The following is a 20119-nucleotide window of genomic DNA, read 5'->3' on the forward strand; positions in this document are numbered from 1 at the left end:
AAAAAAAAAAGTAAGAAAAAGAAGAAAAAAAAGAAATACACAATTTACAAGAATAGATAAAAAAATAAGTCATATTCAGGTACAGACATTTAATAATTAAGTGTAAAATAACACTGCATAGTGTTCAATGTATGAATTAAATTTAGATTAATCTTTGTTATAGCTGTTTTGTTGTTTATTAACATTCCGACTGCACGGATCCAGTATAATGATACACATCCGATTTCTTTCTCAGCTGTTTACATTCATTTAAAACATAACCGACTGCATTTACGAGAATGATCGTCGAGACGGGTACTATTGACATAATTCTGTGTGTATGTGTCTGTTCAAACACAAGGAGGAGATGCGAAAGATGAATCAACTCGGTCTGAAACGCATCTCTCTGTGTGTGCGCTTTGCACGTGTGCGGCAGAAGAGACGCTGCGCGAGATGCGGCTTGTACGCGCGCTTCAGGTGCGAGTCAAACAGCAAGACGAGATGGCAAAGAGTTGTTTTCTGCAACATTGCACTTAACTCTTTTTAATGTCAAGCAGTTCTCTGCTAATATGCGTCGAACTAAAACTTTGACCTTTTGCAAACATGCCGTTGCGATATGCATATTGCGATATTTACATTTCGATAATTTCGATATATCGTGCAGCCCTGATATATATATATATATATATATATATATATATGTGTATATATATATTATATATATTTTTGTATTTATATATATATATATATATATACACATATATACCGTATTGACCCTAATATAAGACAATGTTTTTTTCTTGGAAATACATCTGAAAAAATGCAGTCGTCTTATATTCAGGGTCTAGACTTTGACATGTCAATAATACACCCACAACAATAGGTGGCGCCAAATACGCATAAAACGAGTGTGCCATGAAATACGTAATGTAATGCGTGTTGTAAAGATTGCGAGTAAAAACAAAAGAATAAGAAAACCTTACAGCTGCACGAGTCGTGACTGTCACGTTAGCCTGATGGGACCAAACTCCCTTTGTGATTTTAAAACGTAAGACAGTACCCAGATTTGAAGACTACAGTAAGATTTAACTTCTACTGTTAATAAGATTTTGGTAGGCTACTATTAGATGGATAGCCTAAATGTCCTAATTCAGATGGGCTACCTGTTTTTTTTTAAATGCATCAAAAAGTGTATATTTTTTAAATGTGATTGTTGGTACATTTTACCAGTTTTTACCATACTTTCAAAACAAAAATTAAAATAGGAAAAATATGCAATATGAAAATAATTGAAGACAGTGTATATTTTTTAGATGTGATTGTTGGTAAATTTTACCAGTTTTTACCATACGTTCAAAACAAAAATTAAAATAGGAAAAATATGCAATGTGAAAATAATTGAAGACAAAATGTGTTTTACTGAGAAAAAACAAGATTTGGTTTTTAAAAAGACTTTTCCAAAAGGTACATCTGGAAAAAGGGGGGTCGTCTTATAATCAGGGTCGTCTTATATTCGTGCCAATACGGTATATAAAGCCTATAATGAATCAGTACACTAGATGAGGTAAAATAAACCATGTATAACTAGCTCCCCATCTGAGAGGGTTTTTAGTGCCAGTGGGAACATAGTTTCATGCCACAGAGCTTCTCTTAAACCAGAGACAGTAGACAGACTTGTATTCTTAGCTAAAAACTTGTAAAAAATACTTTAATACTTTAAATACAGTTTAATTATTTCCCCCAGTTGCCCAGTGTAAATTGTGAATTGCATGCACTAAAAAGTTGACGGAATGCATTTTCTGTACTTGTTTTGCACTACTTCAGTTACATATACATGTGTTCATTTAATAAAAAGCAGTAAGTGATCACTTGGTCTAGATTTTTTTTTAACTGCTTAAATTTGCACTAAACATTTTGTATTTACTTCGTAACAATAGCTGTTCTATCTAAATTGTTTTTGTTGTTTTTTTAATGGGGGCAAAAGAAAATCATGTTTTTTATTATTTAAAAGCAAATGCAAACATATCGAGATATATATTGAATATGGTAAAAATTGACAATATCGAGATATCACTTTTTTTTATATATCGCCCAGCCCTACTCTAAAGTAAAATTGATATAATTTTGAAACACAGATTGATGAATCTAATATATAATATTAGATGAACTGAACAATTTTCATTTTCAAGTGTAATTTATGCAATAGTTTCTCAATCACTGTACAATAGCTTTAACTACAAATTTAAATTTAAATTTATGGGCTGTCTGTAACCTTTGCTCAGTATGCCTGGGCCGGTGGTCAACTTCTGGAGCCGTCTGGAGCCAGATGGTCATGTCTGGATCTCCTGTGGTGCCAGTCTCTTCAAAAACCTTCATGCCGGTCTCTGATATATGGTGTTACGAACTCCCCTGTCTAGGGTAGAGGAGAAGGAACAGATGAAAATAAATAAATTCAAATGAATTAACAAATTGTACGTCTTCAGAGCCCCTGTCTCCCGTCCCAGCACTGATTCAACACCCGAACCATAAATCAAGCAAAAAAGATTTATTTAGGGAACATAGGAAAAACAGTAACAAAGAAAACGGAAGATCTTACATGGAAGCAATTAAATTCAGGAGGGGGGTAATGGCCAAAATAATAAACAAAAATAGGTCTAACTATTTTAGTAAACTAAATAACCTAAACACAAAATAACGATGCAAACAAAAGACAATATTAAACCTACCTCCATTACTACCTATAAACAGGAGAAAAAGTATATAAAACAAATGGCACCCACCTCCCTACAGTTTCCTTAAATTAAAATATAAAGTATTGAGAAAATAGCAAAACAAAACATGAAACAACTTGCCCTGCACTCAGGGGTTCAATGAAAAGAGTCCTATAACACTCAACAACAAACAAAAAAAGGAAACCACACGTCTGTAACAGGCGACAGGGACTCTTCGCAAGAGAGATGGAGGAAAATCCTCCCGTCCCTCAAACACTGGAGAACTACCCGGCTTTTATGGTAGGGCACACAGTCGCAAGCGTGAATCAGCAGAGGTTGACACTCAGGAACACTGGTTAACAACAGGTGTTGCTACTTAACCTAGGAAAGCAGAAACAATAGAGACACACAACAGGCATACACAAGAATACGTACGATGACGTAACACCCCCACACTTAAATTTACAAATCCACTTTGTAAATCAACATCATTAACCCACAATACTATGCACTCTAGATAAGGCATCTGCCACTACATTCTCAGAACCTTTTTGATGTCTAGATTGTATTCCTGGAGTATTAAAGACCAGCGCATTAACCGTTGGTTGGTATTATACATTCTGGACAAAAATATAAGTGGATTGTGGTCAGTGTATACAACTACAGGAGTGCTGCTACCACCCACATAAACCTCAAAGTGCTGTAAAGCTAGCATTAAAGCTAGAGCCTCCTTCTCGATGGTACTATAATGAAGCTGACACTTCTGAAAATTTCTTTGAGTAGTAGGATACAGGATGATCCACACCACCAGCATCCTCCTGCATCAGCACCGCTCCTGCCCCCATAGCACTGGCATCGACCTGTAACTTGAAAGGTACATCAAAATTTGGTGCAGAGAGAACTGGGGCGTTACAGAGAATGTCTTTAGCAGCTAGAAATGCACATTCACACTCTGGAGTCCACACAAAACTCCTAGAGGCACTGAGAAGATCAGTCAGGGGAGACACAATACAAGCAAAATTCCATTTTGGACTGCACAGAGGTAAGATGAGATTTTGTGGTTTCACAAGCTTTATGAAGTCTCTCACGGAATGAACTCACATACTCAAGAACAGATGTGGGCGAGGATTGTTTAGACAGTAAATGCTCTTTAAGCAATTTTAGTGGGCCGCGAACAGTATGACCAAATACTAATTCCGCGGGACTAAAACCCGTTGACTCTTGTACGGTCTCTCTTACTGCAAACATTAAGAGGTCAGACCTTCCACCCAATCTTTCTCAGTTTCCACACAATAAGTTCTGAGCATGGTTTTCAGAGTTTGATGAAAGCGCTCAAGCGCTCCTTGAGAGTCAGGATGATATGCAGACGACAAACGATGACTAACACCCAACTCTTTTGCTACCTGCTGGAACACTTTGGAAGTAAAATTAGTTCCCCGGTCAGTCTGAATAAGCCTAGGTAGGCCAAAAATGGAACAAAACTTCACTAGCTCCTTCACTACAACATTGGCTTTTAGTGATAGCAAGAGAATCGTATCAGCATATCGAGTGGCTGCACACATAATTGTTAAAACATATTGATGTCCTGATTTAGACCTAGGCAATGGCCCAACACAGTCAATTATCAGACACTCAAAAGGTTCACTTATAACAGGAATAGGCTGCAAAGGCGCTAAAGGAACCACCTGATTGGGTTTCCCAGCTACCTGACAAGCGTTACATGAGCCGCAAAACTGAGATACACTGGACTTTAAACCAGGCCAAAAAAAGTGCTTGCCAATTCTTTTGTACGTCTTGGTTATGCCAAGATGTCCCAAAAGGAAATGCTCATGTGCAAGTCTTAAAACTTGAGACCGGTAACTTGAAGGTAGAACAATTTGATACATAGTATTCCAATCAGCCTCACCTGCCAATAAATGTGTCCATCTACGCATCATCACTTCACCATCCCAAAAATAAGACACACCAGTTTTTGGAATGGTATTTAAATCCACAGCAAGTTCTCTGCAGCTATTCAGAGACGGATCAGATCTCTGAGCAGCAACTAACTGTTGTTTCCCTACACAAAAAGAAAGGTCAGTTGGGTTAGAAAAATCCTTGGTCTCCCTCAAATTTTCAGGTTTGACTGACAGTTCACACTGTACTGAGTCAAAGGAGTCTTGAAACAAATTAGATAAATCCACTACATCCTCATATTTTCTTGCCTGTGCCCGTGTCACTACACATGCTGGAAAAACGGAAGGAAATTTAAATGCTAAACCAGACTGATCATCCAGCTCAGGGTTAGTAGAAACGACTGGGAAAGGGAAGACGTTTCCACTGGCCAGATCATTACCAATGATAAGACTTACACCCTCTACTGGTAACTGTTCACGAACACGGAGTTTAACCAAACCTGAAACCAAATCAGAGACAAGGTGAACATTATGTAGCGGCACATTAATGCAGCCTAGCTCCATTCCGCAAATCAATACATCAGCACCAGAGTAGGTCTGCTCAGAAAACGACAACACATTCTCCAAAATAAACGATTGGGCAGCACCGGTGTCACGGAGCATAAGAACAGGTTTTTTTCTCTCCACTACCAGGAAGAGAAACAAAACCATTTATAAGAAAAGGTTTGTATACTTCGATCTCTGAACACAAACCAACTCGCTCTAATAATGCCACAGAATGAGCAAATGCCACATTTTTAGGTTTTGCACCAGCCGATTTTTGCTTCCAGACCTTGCATTCTGAAATGAGATGGTTTGGATCTAAACAGTAAAAACAAACTTGCCGTTCTTCAGAACCTTTCGGCTTATGAGAGAAATCGGACTTCGAGCGGCACACTCTACTCGTTTCTCTGCGCGATTCATTCACTACCAACGGCGTAATTTTGGCCTGACGTACAGAGGGAAAAATTGTTCTGTGCGTAAGAACAAACTCATCGACAATCACAGCAGCATCTGCGAGCGTTGTTACCTTTTGCTCATTTATATGCATTACAATGTTTTCTGCTATACAAGTTTTAAAATCCTCCAATAAAAGAAGTTCCTGAAGTTGATCAAAAGTCTCAGTCCTACTAGCAGCGCACCACTTATCAAAAAGAACCCTTTTTCTCTCTAGCGAACTCTACAAAGGTTTGTTTGGCTGCTTTTGAATGTTCCCTGAATTTCTGATGGTAGGCTTCTGATACTAGCTCGTAAGCTCGTAGGAGTCAACCTCAGCTTCACGAAACTGTGGTACCAATTTTACATACTTACTGACATCAAAAACGGAATGCACAGAATCCGAATGGCCAGAAGAGGGCGGACTAGAACGAGGTGAAGGACTAGGCCGGTTACGTAATGTATGAAGCTCAACTTCTAGTCTATGGAGTTTTATATCGCGATCCGATTCAATTTCGAGAGCATTAATCTGCAGCAATTGAGTCTCATGTTCTTGTTTTTTTAAGGCAAGATCAAGTTCTTTTAATTGAACCGCGACTTTAGGATCAGAATACGATACCTCGTTATCCATACCAGCTGAACTCACTTCATCAGAAGCCGGCTCCATCTCTCCACTCATTTCACGCACCTGTTCTGGAAAAACAGCAGTTTCCACTAACCTCTTATACAATTTGTCTTTAATCTCTTGCTTTCTCGCCGTTCTAGAAATGGACATATGATAGAAGTCAGCTATTAACAACAGGTCACTTTTCCTACACCGATTAAATTCCTCAAAAGTTGGAGACAATGTGAACCTAATCAAATCAAAATCCATACTATCTCACCAATATATGGATCTCCTCCCCCCTTAAGGAATTCAAAAACAGCCAAAAAGATAAATAACTTACCCATTTCAATGTTTGTAACCATAATCAATCGAGCGGCGTTATTTATAAATGAACAAGCTTCTACGTCGACGACATCCCAACTTGCCTGCTTTACGCAAAGTTATAAATTTTGTTGAGACGAGCCCCCAATTCTGTTACGAACTCTCCTGTCTAGGGTAGAGGAGAAGGAACAGATGAAATTAAATAAATAAAGAATTCAAATGAATTAAACAAATTGTACGTCTTCAGAGCCCCTGTCTCCCGTCCCAGCACTGAATCAACACCCGAACCATAAATCAAGCAAAAAAGATTTATTTAGGGAACATAGGAAAAACAGTAACAAAGAAAACGGAAGATCTTACATGGAAGCAATTAAATTCAGGAGGGGGTAATGGCCAAAATAACAAACAAAAATAGGTCTAACTATTTTAGTAAACTAAATAACCTAAACACAAAATAACGATGCAAACAAAAGACAATATTAAACCTACCTCCCTTACTACCTATAAACAGGAGAAAAAGTACATAAAACAAATGGCACCCACCTCCCTACAGCTTCCTTAAATTAAAATATAAAGAATTGAGAAAATAGCGAAACAAAACATGAAACAACTTGCCCTGCACTCAGGGGTTCAATGAAAAGAGTCCTATAACAATCAACAACAAACAAAAAAAAGGAAATCACATGTCTGTAACAGGCGACAGGGACTCTTCGCAAGAGAGATGGAGGAAAAACCTCCCGCCCCTCAAGCACTGGGAAACTGGTAGGGCACACAGTTGCAAGAGCGAATCAGCGGAGGTTGACACTCAGGAACGCTGGTTAACAACAGGTGTTGCTACTTAACCTAGGAAAGCAGAAACAATAGAGACACACTACAGGCATACACAAGAATACGTACGATGACGTAACAATGGCCTGAAGACAGGCTATATATCTGTCCTGGGATGACACTCACACCTCTGTTTTTATTGGGCAGCTTTTTCTGTTCATGGTTTCAGTCTGTTATCTATACTCAGGATCCAAAATTTACTTTCCATTCCATTTTCCTTGATACCTTCTGCTAGCAGCACCTGTAACAAGTAAGCCTGCAGTGAGCAAGTAGATCATTAATGCTTAGTGGTTTTCATTTATCCTGGAGTTTAGTTTTATATCACTGATGCATGTGTGTTTTGTTCTTCCCACTGGTTGACAGAAGTGTTTCTCTGCTCCTGAGGCTCTCATTAGTTTTGTATTCATCTGAACCATATATCTTTCCATCACAGCTTAGCATCCTCTGTGGCAGCACCAGAGTGATATACTTCCTCCAGGGATGTGTTCACGTCCTTAAGTCTGACCTAACACCCACACCCAGGCCAGTCCTATAGGCTGAATCTTAGACATCTCTGTCATTTAAGCCTCCTGTAAGCTCTTAAAAACAGTTTAAAAAGACACTTTGTCAGATGATCCTACATCCTGCTTCTTCAGGTGTAATTATGGGTCACGTTCACGTGCTCTGTGATCAGAGCGAACACATTAAACACAGACTTTTTGCTTTGTGTAAAAATCTATGGCATTCAACAAATGGCTAAAGAAAAATAATCAATACTGTTGAAAAGTTTGAGGTTGGTAAGATTTGTAAAATCTGTAAATGAGTTACCTGTGCTCACCATTAGATTAATAATACAGTAAAAACACTGATATATGTGAAAGATTACAATTTAAAATAACTCTTTTCTTTTTTTATATATTTTAAAATGTAATTTATTCCTGTGATGGAAAAGCTGAGTTTTCAGCATCATTACTCCTGTCTTCAGCAGACCTGCCAACCTGTATGCATTTTGACCTCAAAGTATGCTGATACGATTTGTCACTCTAAACTATGCAAAAACCTGATGACGCCTCTGTCCACGCGCAGTATTCAAAACAAACAACAGAAAAATCAGAGCGTTTTTTGGTTTTTGCTTTTAAATAATTTCTGTGCATTTTATTTCTTTCCAAGCTGGCTCTGTTTGTGTGTGTCCCTGAATCTGCACGCTAAGATGAGGAAACGCGTGCATCTGAAAAAGCAACACACGCCGAGTATCTTCCCTTGTAATATCTTGTAAAGAGGAGCATTTCTAAACCTGTTGTCCAAAAAATTAACATTAAAACATGCTTTTACTCCACAACACCAGACAAATGTTTAAAAAAAATTCTTTCCTCATCTGATGTGGCTTCTTATCACAGAATGACGCAGAAATATATTCTATACTGTAATAAAGGCTGTGTTGATTAGCAATGGATTATAAATATACTTAATTAAAATACTCAAGGTGGTTTTAAAGCAGCACTATGTAACTTTTTCTGTGTTCAAAATTTGCAAAATGTATATAATGAGCGAGTACATCATGAATTCATCTTCCAAACCGCGTTTTTGTCTTATTCCGAATCACTATGGTACACTTATAATAAGTACTTATATTTGGACTATTGTAGCCTGGTTTACGAAAACCATTATGTTTGATCAAGGTTGAAGCTAAACTCTGGAAGTAGACATCGACAAAACTTTTTCAAATGTCATAATGTTAATTGTCAACATTATCTTCTTTAAACATTTTATGTGTTTCAAATAACTTGTGTCGCTATCTGCGCTGCATTCAAGCAGAGAGCAAGATTTTGCGTGTTCGGCGCGCATGCTGCCGAGTGAGACGCACAAGAGATGTGCTGTGGAGTAACATCATTCATTCTTATTTGTCTAAATATTTTTTCTTCATTACAAATATTGTTTGGTTTTATTTTGTATCATTGCATGTTAAAATAATTCACTATGTTATGCAGATGCAAAATGTGAAACTGTAATCTTATTCGCAGTCTAACATTTTATAAATATTTGTACAATATATATTCAGCATATTTAACTTAACCTGTTTAGTATCTTTATTATTTAATGCATAGCGATTTATCAAAACAAGTTTATGAGAGTCATTAAAACAAGTTTATGACTGCGACAATTTAATCTTGATCAACAACATCAATGAATTGCAGCGGCTTCGGCCGTTATTAGATCATTTTAAGACGTCAAATAGCCTTCAATTTGTAGGTTATAACTGCATCTATTTTATTTATTAATTATTTTATTTATTTTAATGTGGATCCCACACTCTAGTGTTAACCTAATATAAATGTGCTCTAGTCTATTATTCATATTCAAATGTTTGTGCGGAAAAGAATTAATGCTTAAGCATGACAGGGAGGAGCCTGCGCGATCACTTGCATTTTTTTCCTGATAATGAAACAACTTAAAATTGGGGTGCCTTACATAGGCTACATGAGAAATATATCTAAAGAAAGCTTGTCTACTTTCAAACGAACCAATTCAAAATGAAATCAAATAGGCTACTCCCTGATTATATAATCTGTGAATGCATTTCTCTCTAAAGGCGCGTCCAGTGGAGATTTCGTGAATTTCATCTTTGCAGCCGACAGGGACTCAGAAAATATTATTTTATTAATAAATAATTAAAATGTCTAATTTTTTTTCATAATCATTAGGCTACTTTTGCCTGTGTTTTGTGGCAAACTTTATGCGTGTACTTGAGCGCGGAATTATGGAGTATTATGTTAATTTAATATAAACGTGCGATTAGTAATGGCTTAAATGAACGACTACTAACTGGAAAAATCTTTAGTGGGGGGCAGCCCTATGAAAATACCCTCTATCTCTGTTAAAGTTTTTAAATCATTTTATAGGCCTACGCATTTCCTAGTCGTATAAATTCGTATAGCCTATATTTTTACAAAAGGCCTGTCATATATTTAGAATATTTTACTTAACCTGTTTTGTATCTCAGTTATTTAATGCATAAGCAAGTCATTAAAACATTTTTTTCAGCGGCATCCGTTTAATCTTGATCAACAATATGATCAACGAATTGGAGGGCGCTGGTCAGTTAGATCATTTTAAAACGTCAAATAGCCTTCAATTTATAGGTTATAACTGCACCTGTCTCGGATGTAGACTGGTGAGGATTTATTTTAATGTGGATTCCAAATTCTATCTTTAACCTATAGGCTATAAATGTGCTATATTTTTAGCCCGTGTTCAAATGTTTGTGCAAAATATTAATGCGCATGCATTAAAAAGGGAGGCGCCCGCGCGATCACTTGCATTTTTTTTCCTAATAATGAAACAACTTAAAATCAATTCAAAACTGATTTTATTTATGTAAATTCATAATAACAACAAAACGTTGTGCTTTTGTAAAATAACGAAAACAAACAGGATGCGTTTCTGCCGTCTCTCTCTCTCTGTGAACTGGAGCGCGTCTCCAAAAAGAACCAAAACTCAGAATGTGTGTCTCACATAGAGAAATATATCTATATAAATGTTGAAATGTCTACTTTTAAACTAACCAATTAAAAACAAAATTAAACACTCCCTGATTATGTATGATGGTTGCATTTCTCTCTAAAGGCACATCCAGTAGGCTACTGTGGAGATGAGAGTCAGCACCGTGAATTTCATCTTGCAGCCGAGATGAAAACATTAGTTTATTAATAAATAATTAAAATGTCCCCTTTTTCTATACATTAATAATCATTAGGCTACTTTTGCCTGTGCTTTGTGGCAAACTTTATATGTGTGCTTGAGCGCGGAATATATTGAAGCTCATCATGGATTAGTAGGCCTATTGATTTACTATAAATGCGCGATTAGTTGAATAACCTAATGGCTTAGACGAACGACTAGTTAACTAGAAAAATCTTTAGTGGGGGGCAGCCCTATTAAATACCCACTAGACGTCTCTGTTAAAGTTTTAAAGCATTTTTATAGGCGTTTTCATAGTCTGATAAATTCCACTTTCAGAACGGTCATGTCTGTAACGGAGAGATGTCACGTGCGTAACATTGATTTTTCCTGTGAAACACAAAAACGAAAATTTAAACAAAATTGATATTTTATGCTTTGTAAATAGCTTCTGGATTGTGCATTGTAAATCGCAGAAAGTCTACAAAATATGTTGTCTCCCAGAAACTCGTGTCTTTTTTTTGTCACGTCCATAACGCATGTGTTTTTCCCTCATTTAAAATATAAAACAAACAGGTTTATAGATTGATACTTTTCTGATGTCTGGACTCCATTTTAAGCGGTTTAGAAAAACATGAAGAGATGGTTCAATATATTGGTAATAAATATAATTTATGAGAATTTATAGTTATTTCAGGTTTTGACTGCAAATTTCACGTCCGTAACTCAATTTCAACATTTTGAACAATAGGGCCCTACAAACTTTTTCTTTCTTTTTTCCCCATAAATTCTTGTTAAAATTTTTCTAAAAATCAAATGAAGGCATTAAACATTAATTTTAAATCAAATGAAAATTAAACACTTATTTTTTGGCAAACAAGCTGAGGTTTACTATTGAAATGAATACATGCAAGAAAAATTGTGTGAATATTCCTTTAAAACATTTTTTAATGGGCTAATCATTGTATTATTTTTTCTACAATTAAGTGATTAATCTGGTTGTAATATTAATTTTTATCATTTAATTTTGAGACATCACGTCACAGGGTTTCTCTTTCTCTCTCTGTAGCGTATGTGCCCAGATGCTTTCTCAGGTACCGAAATCTGGCACCGATTAATTTAAAGTGAATCGGTACTTGGTAGTACCGACGCAATTTGCTCGGTACCCTTAAAAGTACCGAGTTCGGTACCCAACCCTACTGAGCAGACAGAGATGTTCAAAAGAGTGTTGTGCAGAAATTAGAGTATTACCTGTTGTTATTTATGCATCATAGCTCAAGTGCGTTAGTTCCCTGCCAGTTCCCTGCAGTTGAATATGAGCGATTCCTCCAGCGCAGCTTCTAAAGCATCAGGCTGCACCACAGAGCGCATGATGGCTGTAGTTTCATCCACCCACCTGACTGTGAAGTGTTGCCTAGCCCTGCGGATGTAACCCCAGAATCCCACGGCAACTCCCTGAGCCTGTGAATCATAGCTGTCCCTGCCTCGGCCTACACACCGCCAGCCACGCTGTGTGCGTCAGGCAGTCTGAGAGATGCTCTTTTACTGGGCCTCAAAAAAGACCTCCCCTAGCTGCTTCATCTTAGGCCTCTCCCAGCTGTCAGAAACCTGACAGCGGGTTTGATGTCTAACGTGATGTAGGTCTCAGCCTGTCAAACTATAGCATGAGTCAAGCTGTAGAAACGCAAAAATAGTGTGTTATGAATGCAGTTTCTGACACTGAACTCCAAAGTTTCTAAAACCTCAGTGAATTTATAATTTCTTTACTTTTTCTGAAGCTTACATAAATAACTAATTAAATTAGCACTCATAACACAGTGAAATATTATGTCATCTGTTTGCATTCTAGATTATGCCTTTTTTGTGTATGCTTTTATTTATTTATTTTTTTTACACTTGATTTACACAATGAATCAGTAAGTGTCCTGGGTTTCTATTAAGGCTGGGTGATCTGGAAAATTAAGTCTACTTGTCAACTTATATATTAGTGCTGTCAAAATTAGTGTGTTAACGCAGGTGATTAATTTTTTCAGTTTAACAGTGTTAAAAATATTTAACGCAGTTAACGCAGGGGCGGAGCTAGGGTTGGCCACCCCACTCACAACTGCTGGTTTTTTTCTCTTTTTTTCTTGACAGCAACAATTCTATTTCGGCAACGATTAATTTCAGCACTCCTAGTAATAAGTGAAGAGTGTATAATTACATGCAACTATATTTTTATTTTCACATTCTCCATTAAAAGACCTTCAAAATAATGTCGATGGAGTCAGCAATATCAATTTTGAGAAAAACACCATTGCATCTTTTCCTGCAGGTTATTTCTTAATAATAATTAATAATCACAATATAGCTATTTTTATTTTATCTTTGTTATTATAAATAATAAATAATAAAAAAATTATAATAAATAAATAATAAAAAAACTGTAGAACAAATAACCTATAAGAAACAAATGCATTTTTCATGTTACATCTAAACAAAAGCATTTAAGTAAGAAAAACAAATAATCAAATGTAAAAATCACTTCAGTGTGTTCATTACAAATAGATTATTAAATCTACAAAAACAGTTCAATCAAGAACAGCAAGTGATTCCCTCTTTTCTTTTATTGTTTTATTAACATTAATGAGACAGATGGCCTATATATTAAGACCTACTGTAATAAACTGATTTAATATAATGTTACACATCCAATGTTTTTCCCCAACAGTTCCCCAAACGTTCACTTAAGACATAACAGATTATGTTTGTGAATACTTAAATACGAGAAGCAAGAAGCGAGTGGAGAAAAGGTACTCCTCTCATAAAACGTACAAATAAAGATAATTTTAGATGTTTAATTCTTATTTGGAGCAACATTCACTTAAGACATAACTGATTATGTTTTGCAGAAATACTTAAATACTATAATTCTGTGTATATGTGTATATTTATCGGGATTGCGTGCTGGCAGAATCACCTTTTATGCGAGCGCTTCGGATGTCAATCAGCGCAAGAAGCGAGCAGAGAAAATGTACTCCTCTCATAAAATGTACAAATAAAGTTACTTTTAAATGTTCAATTACTATCTGGAGCATTTGGATCACTAGACGAGGGCTTACTGAACTAATTTAGGTGAAAACTTCAAATTTGACAAAAATTTTTGCTTGCAACTCAAAATTAGCCAGTGCACATTCTGACTCATTTTGCCAGCATGGGTCACATTTTATAAAACCAGCAAAATTCTTACAAATACTATGTGAATATTTAATACATCAGCCATAGTTTGTAGGATTGATTGACTGTTTCTAACAGCATGTTTGCGAGTATCCCAAACTATCCTGTTGCTTACTTTGCTGTATGTGTGCTTTTATTTTCCCCAGGAGGCTCAGAAGGTGAATAACCCTATGAACAGTCAGGCTGATGGCCAACCGAAGAACCCGAATGATAAAGATGACGCCCCAGCCAGCGAGGTGGGCTGGATGACCTCAGTCAAAGACTGGGCGGGGGTCATGATCTCAGCACAGACCCTTACTGGCAGAGTTCTGGTGAGACGGCTACACACATACACCCACCGCAACATCACCAGATGCCCACATACAGTACATCCCTTCACAATCACATTCAGAGCATATAATTCTCATTAATTTGTCACATGCTACAACACAGTTAGCACTCTGCGGGTGACATGTTTTTGTTTCTGTCAAGTCTAGAGGTCAAGATTATACCCAGATGATGATGTACGGGTGTTTTGTTAAATACGGTCTCATTAGCATGCCTCACGCAATAAAGGGCTTTTGGGAGTGCAGTAATACTTGAACGGTGACTCATGTGGGTGGCGCTCGTCATCGCAGCTGTTAGTGCTCGCACAGTGCTAGACACGGACAGGTCAATTAACTATGAACAATTGAGTCAATTTACCACATAATGAAGATCATTTACTTTGGGAACGTTATGCAAATGAGAGCAGTCCTAATTTTATGACCTTCAGCAAATTATGGACGAAATATGTTTTGCTTTGTGGTTTTATACCCTGGTGGGTCTGCATTTCTGAAAGCTTTAACCTCATACGCCAGTAGCATGTCCTTCATTTATTGTGACTTGAATATTTTTCTTCAGTTCTGCATCTCATCTTTCAGGTGGGGTGGCTGTTGTACATGACCAGATTGGGAAGCAGGGCTCTCAGTAGACCAGTCCAGCCTAGTGTTTCTCTTTTAGTGCATGACTGATCTGTAATGGGCCATTCATACTGACAGCAATTAAATCACTGACTGAAGGTCGCAGTGCTGTGGTCGCCATTAGACGTTCTTACTCGAATAGTGTCTAACTGTATCAGCAGACTATGAAATTAACTTCATTAACCACAGTGGCTGGTCAATAACAGCCTGATGTGGCCAGAGATTTTTATTTTTATTTATTTTTTCCATAGTAAAATATGCAATTATACTCGGAGCACCCCCTAAATAGGCTTTTCATGGAGTGTTCACAAATAAGATGCTGTCAGTTTAGAGAAATTTCACTGGCAAATTACATTAAGTAGGCTATATTCTATGTATTCTCTCCCACTTTATTTGCTTCTTATTTAGAACGCTTGATGATCATCTAATAAAAATAGCTAAATATATATTACAGTGACAATAAAAAGAGAACTGAAATGGGATGCATTTCTGGTTTGTTTCTGTCGGCTGCATGAACATATCAAAATACCATATCATTAGATTTAAATATGCAACTTTGCTGGATAACAAATGCATAAAAGTGAGCAACTGGATATAAACTATCATGACATTAAAAACATTGGGTAGGACTTGCAGCATCTAGTCAACAAATTAATTACTGTAATGATATGAAAACGTACAGTACAGCCACTCCAGCAACTGATTCAACCCAGAAAAACTATCGTTTTTTTTTGCCAATGACCAGTTGTTCCAGCAATCGGTTATCAGTGCCAATTAATCTGCAAATCCGATCAGTTGGTCAACCTTTAGTTAATACACATGACCGAGTTGAACCCATTGCAGAATGTGCATAGGGAAATCTGTTACTCTCTCATGAAATTCCAGATCACTTGGATTCCTATTGAAATAACTGGATTTTTAATGTGAAAAATCACCTGAACAATATTAACTGTGACCATACCATGAAAAGATCATAATTTATGTCATAATTTAGTCACCTTCATGTTGTTCCAATATGACTTTATTTTTAAAAAATACAATGGAAGTCAGTAGGATACGAAGCTGTTGGTTATGAGTTTTTCAGAGTGAGTGAAAAAGCTTGGGGTGGGAGGAAAAAATATTTTTCAGATTTTTTGCGTTCTCCCGCAAAACTTTTGCGTTCCCTCGCAAAACTTTTGCGTTCTCTCGCAAAACTAGTTGAGTTCGGACAAGCACTTCCTGTTTACTTTACAGATTGTATTGGTTCGTACGTTCTCAATGGAGCGGTTCATAGAGTTTTATTTTGAACTTGGACGAAATAGTCAGTGCATGCTTACGTAAAACACTGGAGGACTAAATTCAGTACACACCTTATTAATAAAGCATACAGACAAGCAGAATAGCCCAGAATATGAACGTAACCCGGTAAATTGCACGTTAAGTGTATCCCCCATAGAAAGAAAACGCTTAATTAATGGACTAAGACAGTGGTATAAAAAGGCCGAATTCAGTATACAGTTTATTAATAAAATATACATGAAAGCAGGTAAGCCCAGAATATGAACAGAAGCCTTTTCCTCCCATAAAGAAAACGCGGTTTAATGAAGATGGTGATAAAAAAACAAAAAAAAAACAAATATGCTATAGAAATTGTTAACAATATATTCTGTGTACTTGCAAGCAGAGAAGCCCATATGAGCTGAATTGCATGATAAGCATTTTCTTCCCCATAGAAAAACGCGCTTAATGTACGTGACTTAATATAAGAAGACAGAGATATAAAAAGCCCAAATTTTATATTTTATTAAAAATATACTACAGGTAATCAACGCAGTAAACCAGTAATCCAACAAGCCACTGGTTCTCAAACTTTTTACAGTGGCGTACCCCCTAGGGCATTCAGCCTAACATTCTTCTGAGTACCGCCACTTAGACCGCAGTCACACCTTTTCCAATAAGGGGCAATATTTGCTCCCTTAAATTGATTTACAGGTGCATTTTTACTTTATGTTTACTATAACTCATATAGTACGTGAGCCCATACTTTGTTTCGCTTTAAATTAGGTTTTGGCTTATTCTATTCTGGGCTTGTCTGCTTTCCTGTGCTAGGCTATATTTTATTAATTAACTGTGTACAATTTTTTGGTTTTATACCATCTTCGTCCATTAGCCTCCCTTAAGCGTTTTCTATAGCCTGTGGTTTTCTATAGGGGAGAAAAAGCTTAACGTTGCATTCATGGCTATCTGCTTTACTGATAGTAATGCTATTAATAAGGTTATTAATATTACAATTGTTATTCGTATGAATAGTATTTATTAATACCGAATTGGGCCTCCAATGTCACTGTTATATGAGCAATATCACTCGAGTACGAGAGCGATACCGGCTCTATATCAGCATGGCTGTGATTATGCCAGAGGCACGAGGCCGAAGGCCAAGTGCCGGAGGCAATCACAGCCGCTGATATAGAGCCGGTATCGCTCGAGTATGAGAGTGATATTGTGTTTATACAACAGTTCGATGGCACGAGTGTAAATATATATGAAAAACAACAACGGAGTGTCTTTAAAAACCTTTTTGTGTGGAACTACTTCCTTCCGCCACATATTCAAATCTCAGTTTGACAGTTTAACAGCTGAGCTGAAGCCTCCGTTACTAATTCGAAAACGTTACTTTAGAGCTAGTAACGAAGGAACATTGAGATGTTTCATTAAAAACGTATTGTATTAATTAAAAGCTCACTGTGTTATGTAGAGTATTGTGAGAGAGAGATGGACTGAGCGAGTGTGATTACCGCATCTGATACAGCATTCATTCTTCAGCTCAATCTAATATTGACGTAAAAGATTAGTTTCAATGTCCGCTGAGGAAAGCATTATCTTTGTAGTACTGTCTTTCATCTGTTAAGGGTGATTTCCGATGACAGCGCTGCTCAGTGTATTTGTTAACTGCGTCTTACAAGCTGTTATTAAAAATAACTTCTGTTTTAGTCTCTTTCAATGTAAAAGTCTTAAATGCTGACTCGTAAAGCATCTCTTACCCCATGACCCTCTCTCTGTGTGTGTGTGTGTGTGTGTGTGTGCGTGCGTGCGTGCGTGCGTTTTTTAATGAACTATCCTTTTAAGTTCATGCAAACTGTGATGATGTCATTAACATTGATAAATTTATTGGCATAAAGTTTTAAACTCCAATTGAATCGTGTTGCTTTGTCATTGCAAATCACTGTCAGTGTGAACATCTCTAAATTCTCAATGTAGTCAGTATAGCTACAGCATGAGTGACATTGGTGCTGAAACTTGTTATTGATTACTTCAGTAATCTGGACAAAGATAGTGTTCATTGCTTTACTGTCCAGTTATAATCCTCAGTTTAGTTGTATTCCAGCAGGTAGAGCCAAATACTGTGCTGTGTTTGCTGAAAGCAAAGTGAAATACAAATTAAGTGGATCTTTTTTTTGGACCACACAGATATTAATGAATGTTATTCCCATGGCTCCATCTAAGCTATTGATTTCTGTCCAAACAACTTAATGGGTTGGTTGTACCAGTGGATAATATTTCCTTGCGGTGAATGATGGAAAGTGATATTCTGGCTGGAATTCACCTCTAGACTGACGCTCAGAGACATTGTAGCAATGCACACAGTGCGTACCTGTCAGTCGTACAACCAGCATTACCTTGAAACTGAGCTCTCTGTGCCCTAACGTCCTTATCTACTGATGGAGCTGCACTTGTTTGCAGGCTTCCACATACCAGCTGGTTGTTCCACGATGTGAGTTTGGAAAGAGACTAAGTGACAGAGTGCACTGAAAGTTTATTCAGTCTGAATTGAGAGTTATGAAGTGTTTGGAGTGATGTGCATGTGAAGGTTTGCTGTTAGTCCTCCTCCTGTGGCCTTCTCCTGGCCCTTCCTTTAAGAGAATGCTCTATCAGTGAAGGTCTGTTGAGCAGGAGCATATTGTAATAGTGTGAGTGGGAGTGTTGTGTCAGGGCCGTGACTGTATCGTAAGTATTGTACCACCAAATGAAGGTCCAGCTGGAGCGCTACTTCACACCCGTAAATCAACTCAGTCTTTCATGGGCCAAGACTCTCTGCATCCACTGCACACTTATTTCATGTCTTTACATGACGACAATCTTTTAATCTCATGATCTCTTTTTTTTTTATTTCTTTTCTTTTCTTCAGACCGTAATCAGGTTAGACACCATATTGAATTTAACACAGATGAAAACAAGACTGTAAGGGATAAACTTACAGTCCTTGCACTGGTGCACACTGTATAAAGTTCCTAGATCACATAATTTTCACAACTCACAGCTTTCAAAACGGTTTTGTGGAGTTTTTTTTTCAGAAATGAGTTTCATCAGCTGGACAGTCGGTGTGTTGTTAAACATCAGTGCAATTCATTGAAAGCACTGTAGTTCTATTACTCACAGCCTCAGGTTCTTTCCTGTAAAAAAATAAGTATGGCGCTACCCTGACTACAGACTTTTTGGTTGGACTTTGAGGATCAATTCTTTCTTTCTTTCTTTCTTTCTTGTTATATCTAAATGATTTGCATGACTTTTTGTTCCTGTTAAAGGTGGGGTAAGTGATTTCTGGTAGCCAATGTTGATATTTCAAATCACCAAGACAAACCCGCCCCTACCCTAAAAGGGTCTCGCCCCTATTTTGATAGCTCCGCCCCACACATACGTATGCAACCCAGGCAACGATTATGGCGGAATCTGCTGTATTATTATCTGCTGTATTAAACATATTATCTTACTTTTCGGACACACTTTGGGAGCTGACGCTTAAAACAGACAGTGGAGGAGGTTTAGACGCTCCAGATATAGGGTGTGGCTTTATCATAGCTGAAGGGAACGACAATACGATTGCAGATGAACAAACAAGTGAACATGACACACGAGCATATTCAAGCAAAAGCCAGCATGTATTAGTTCTGTGAAACAAAGCAAAACCAATGTTACTCACCTATCGAGAAGAAACAAAGCAACCTTCTTTTT

At 37.1% G+C, this 20119-nt stretch overlaps 1 protein-coding gene across 3 annotated transcripts in view; it reads left to right on the forward strand.

Annotated features, from left to right (window-relative positions):
- The window catches only part of LOC107698159 (calcium-activated potassium channel subunit alpha-1), a 248967-nt gene that overhangs the window by 59252 nt on the left and 169596 nt on the right, over positions 1-20119 (forward strand). For all 3 annotated transcript variants that reach the window (XM_016499115.1, XM_016499116.1, XM_016499117.1), the window contains exon 2: positions 14336-14500. In XM_016499115.1, coding sequence (XP_016354601.1) covers positions 14336-14500 — 165 coding nt within the window. The remainder of the gene's footprint in view (positions 1-14335; positions 14501-20119) is intronic.

Source organism: Sinocyclocheilus anshuiensis, unplaced genomic scaffold (genome assembly GCF_001515605.1).
Source record: "Sinocyclocheilus anshuiensis isolate Anshui unplaced genomic scaffold, SAMN03320099.WGS_v1.1 scaffold1734, whole genome shotgun sequence".
Taxonomy (NCBI): Eukaryota; Metazoa; Chordata; class Actinopteri; order Cypriniformes; family Cyprinidae; genus Sinocyclocheilus; species Sinocyclocheilus anshuiensis.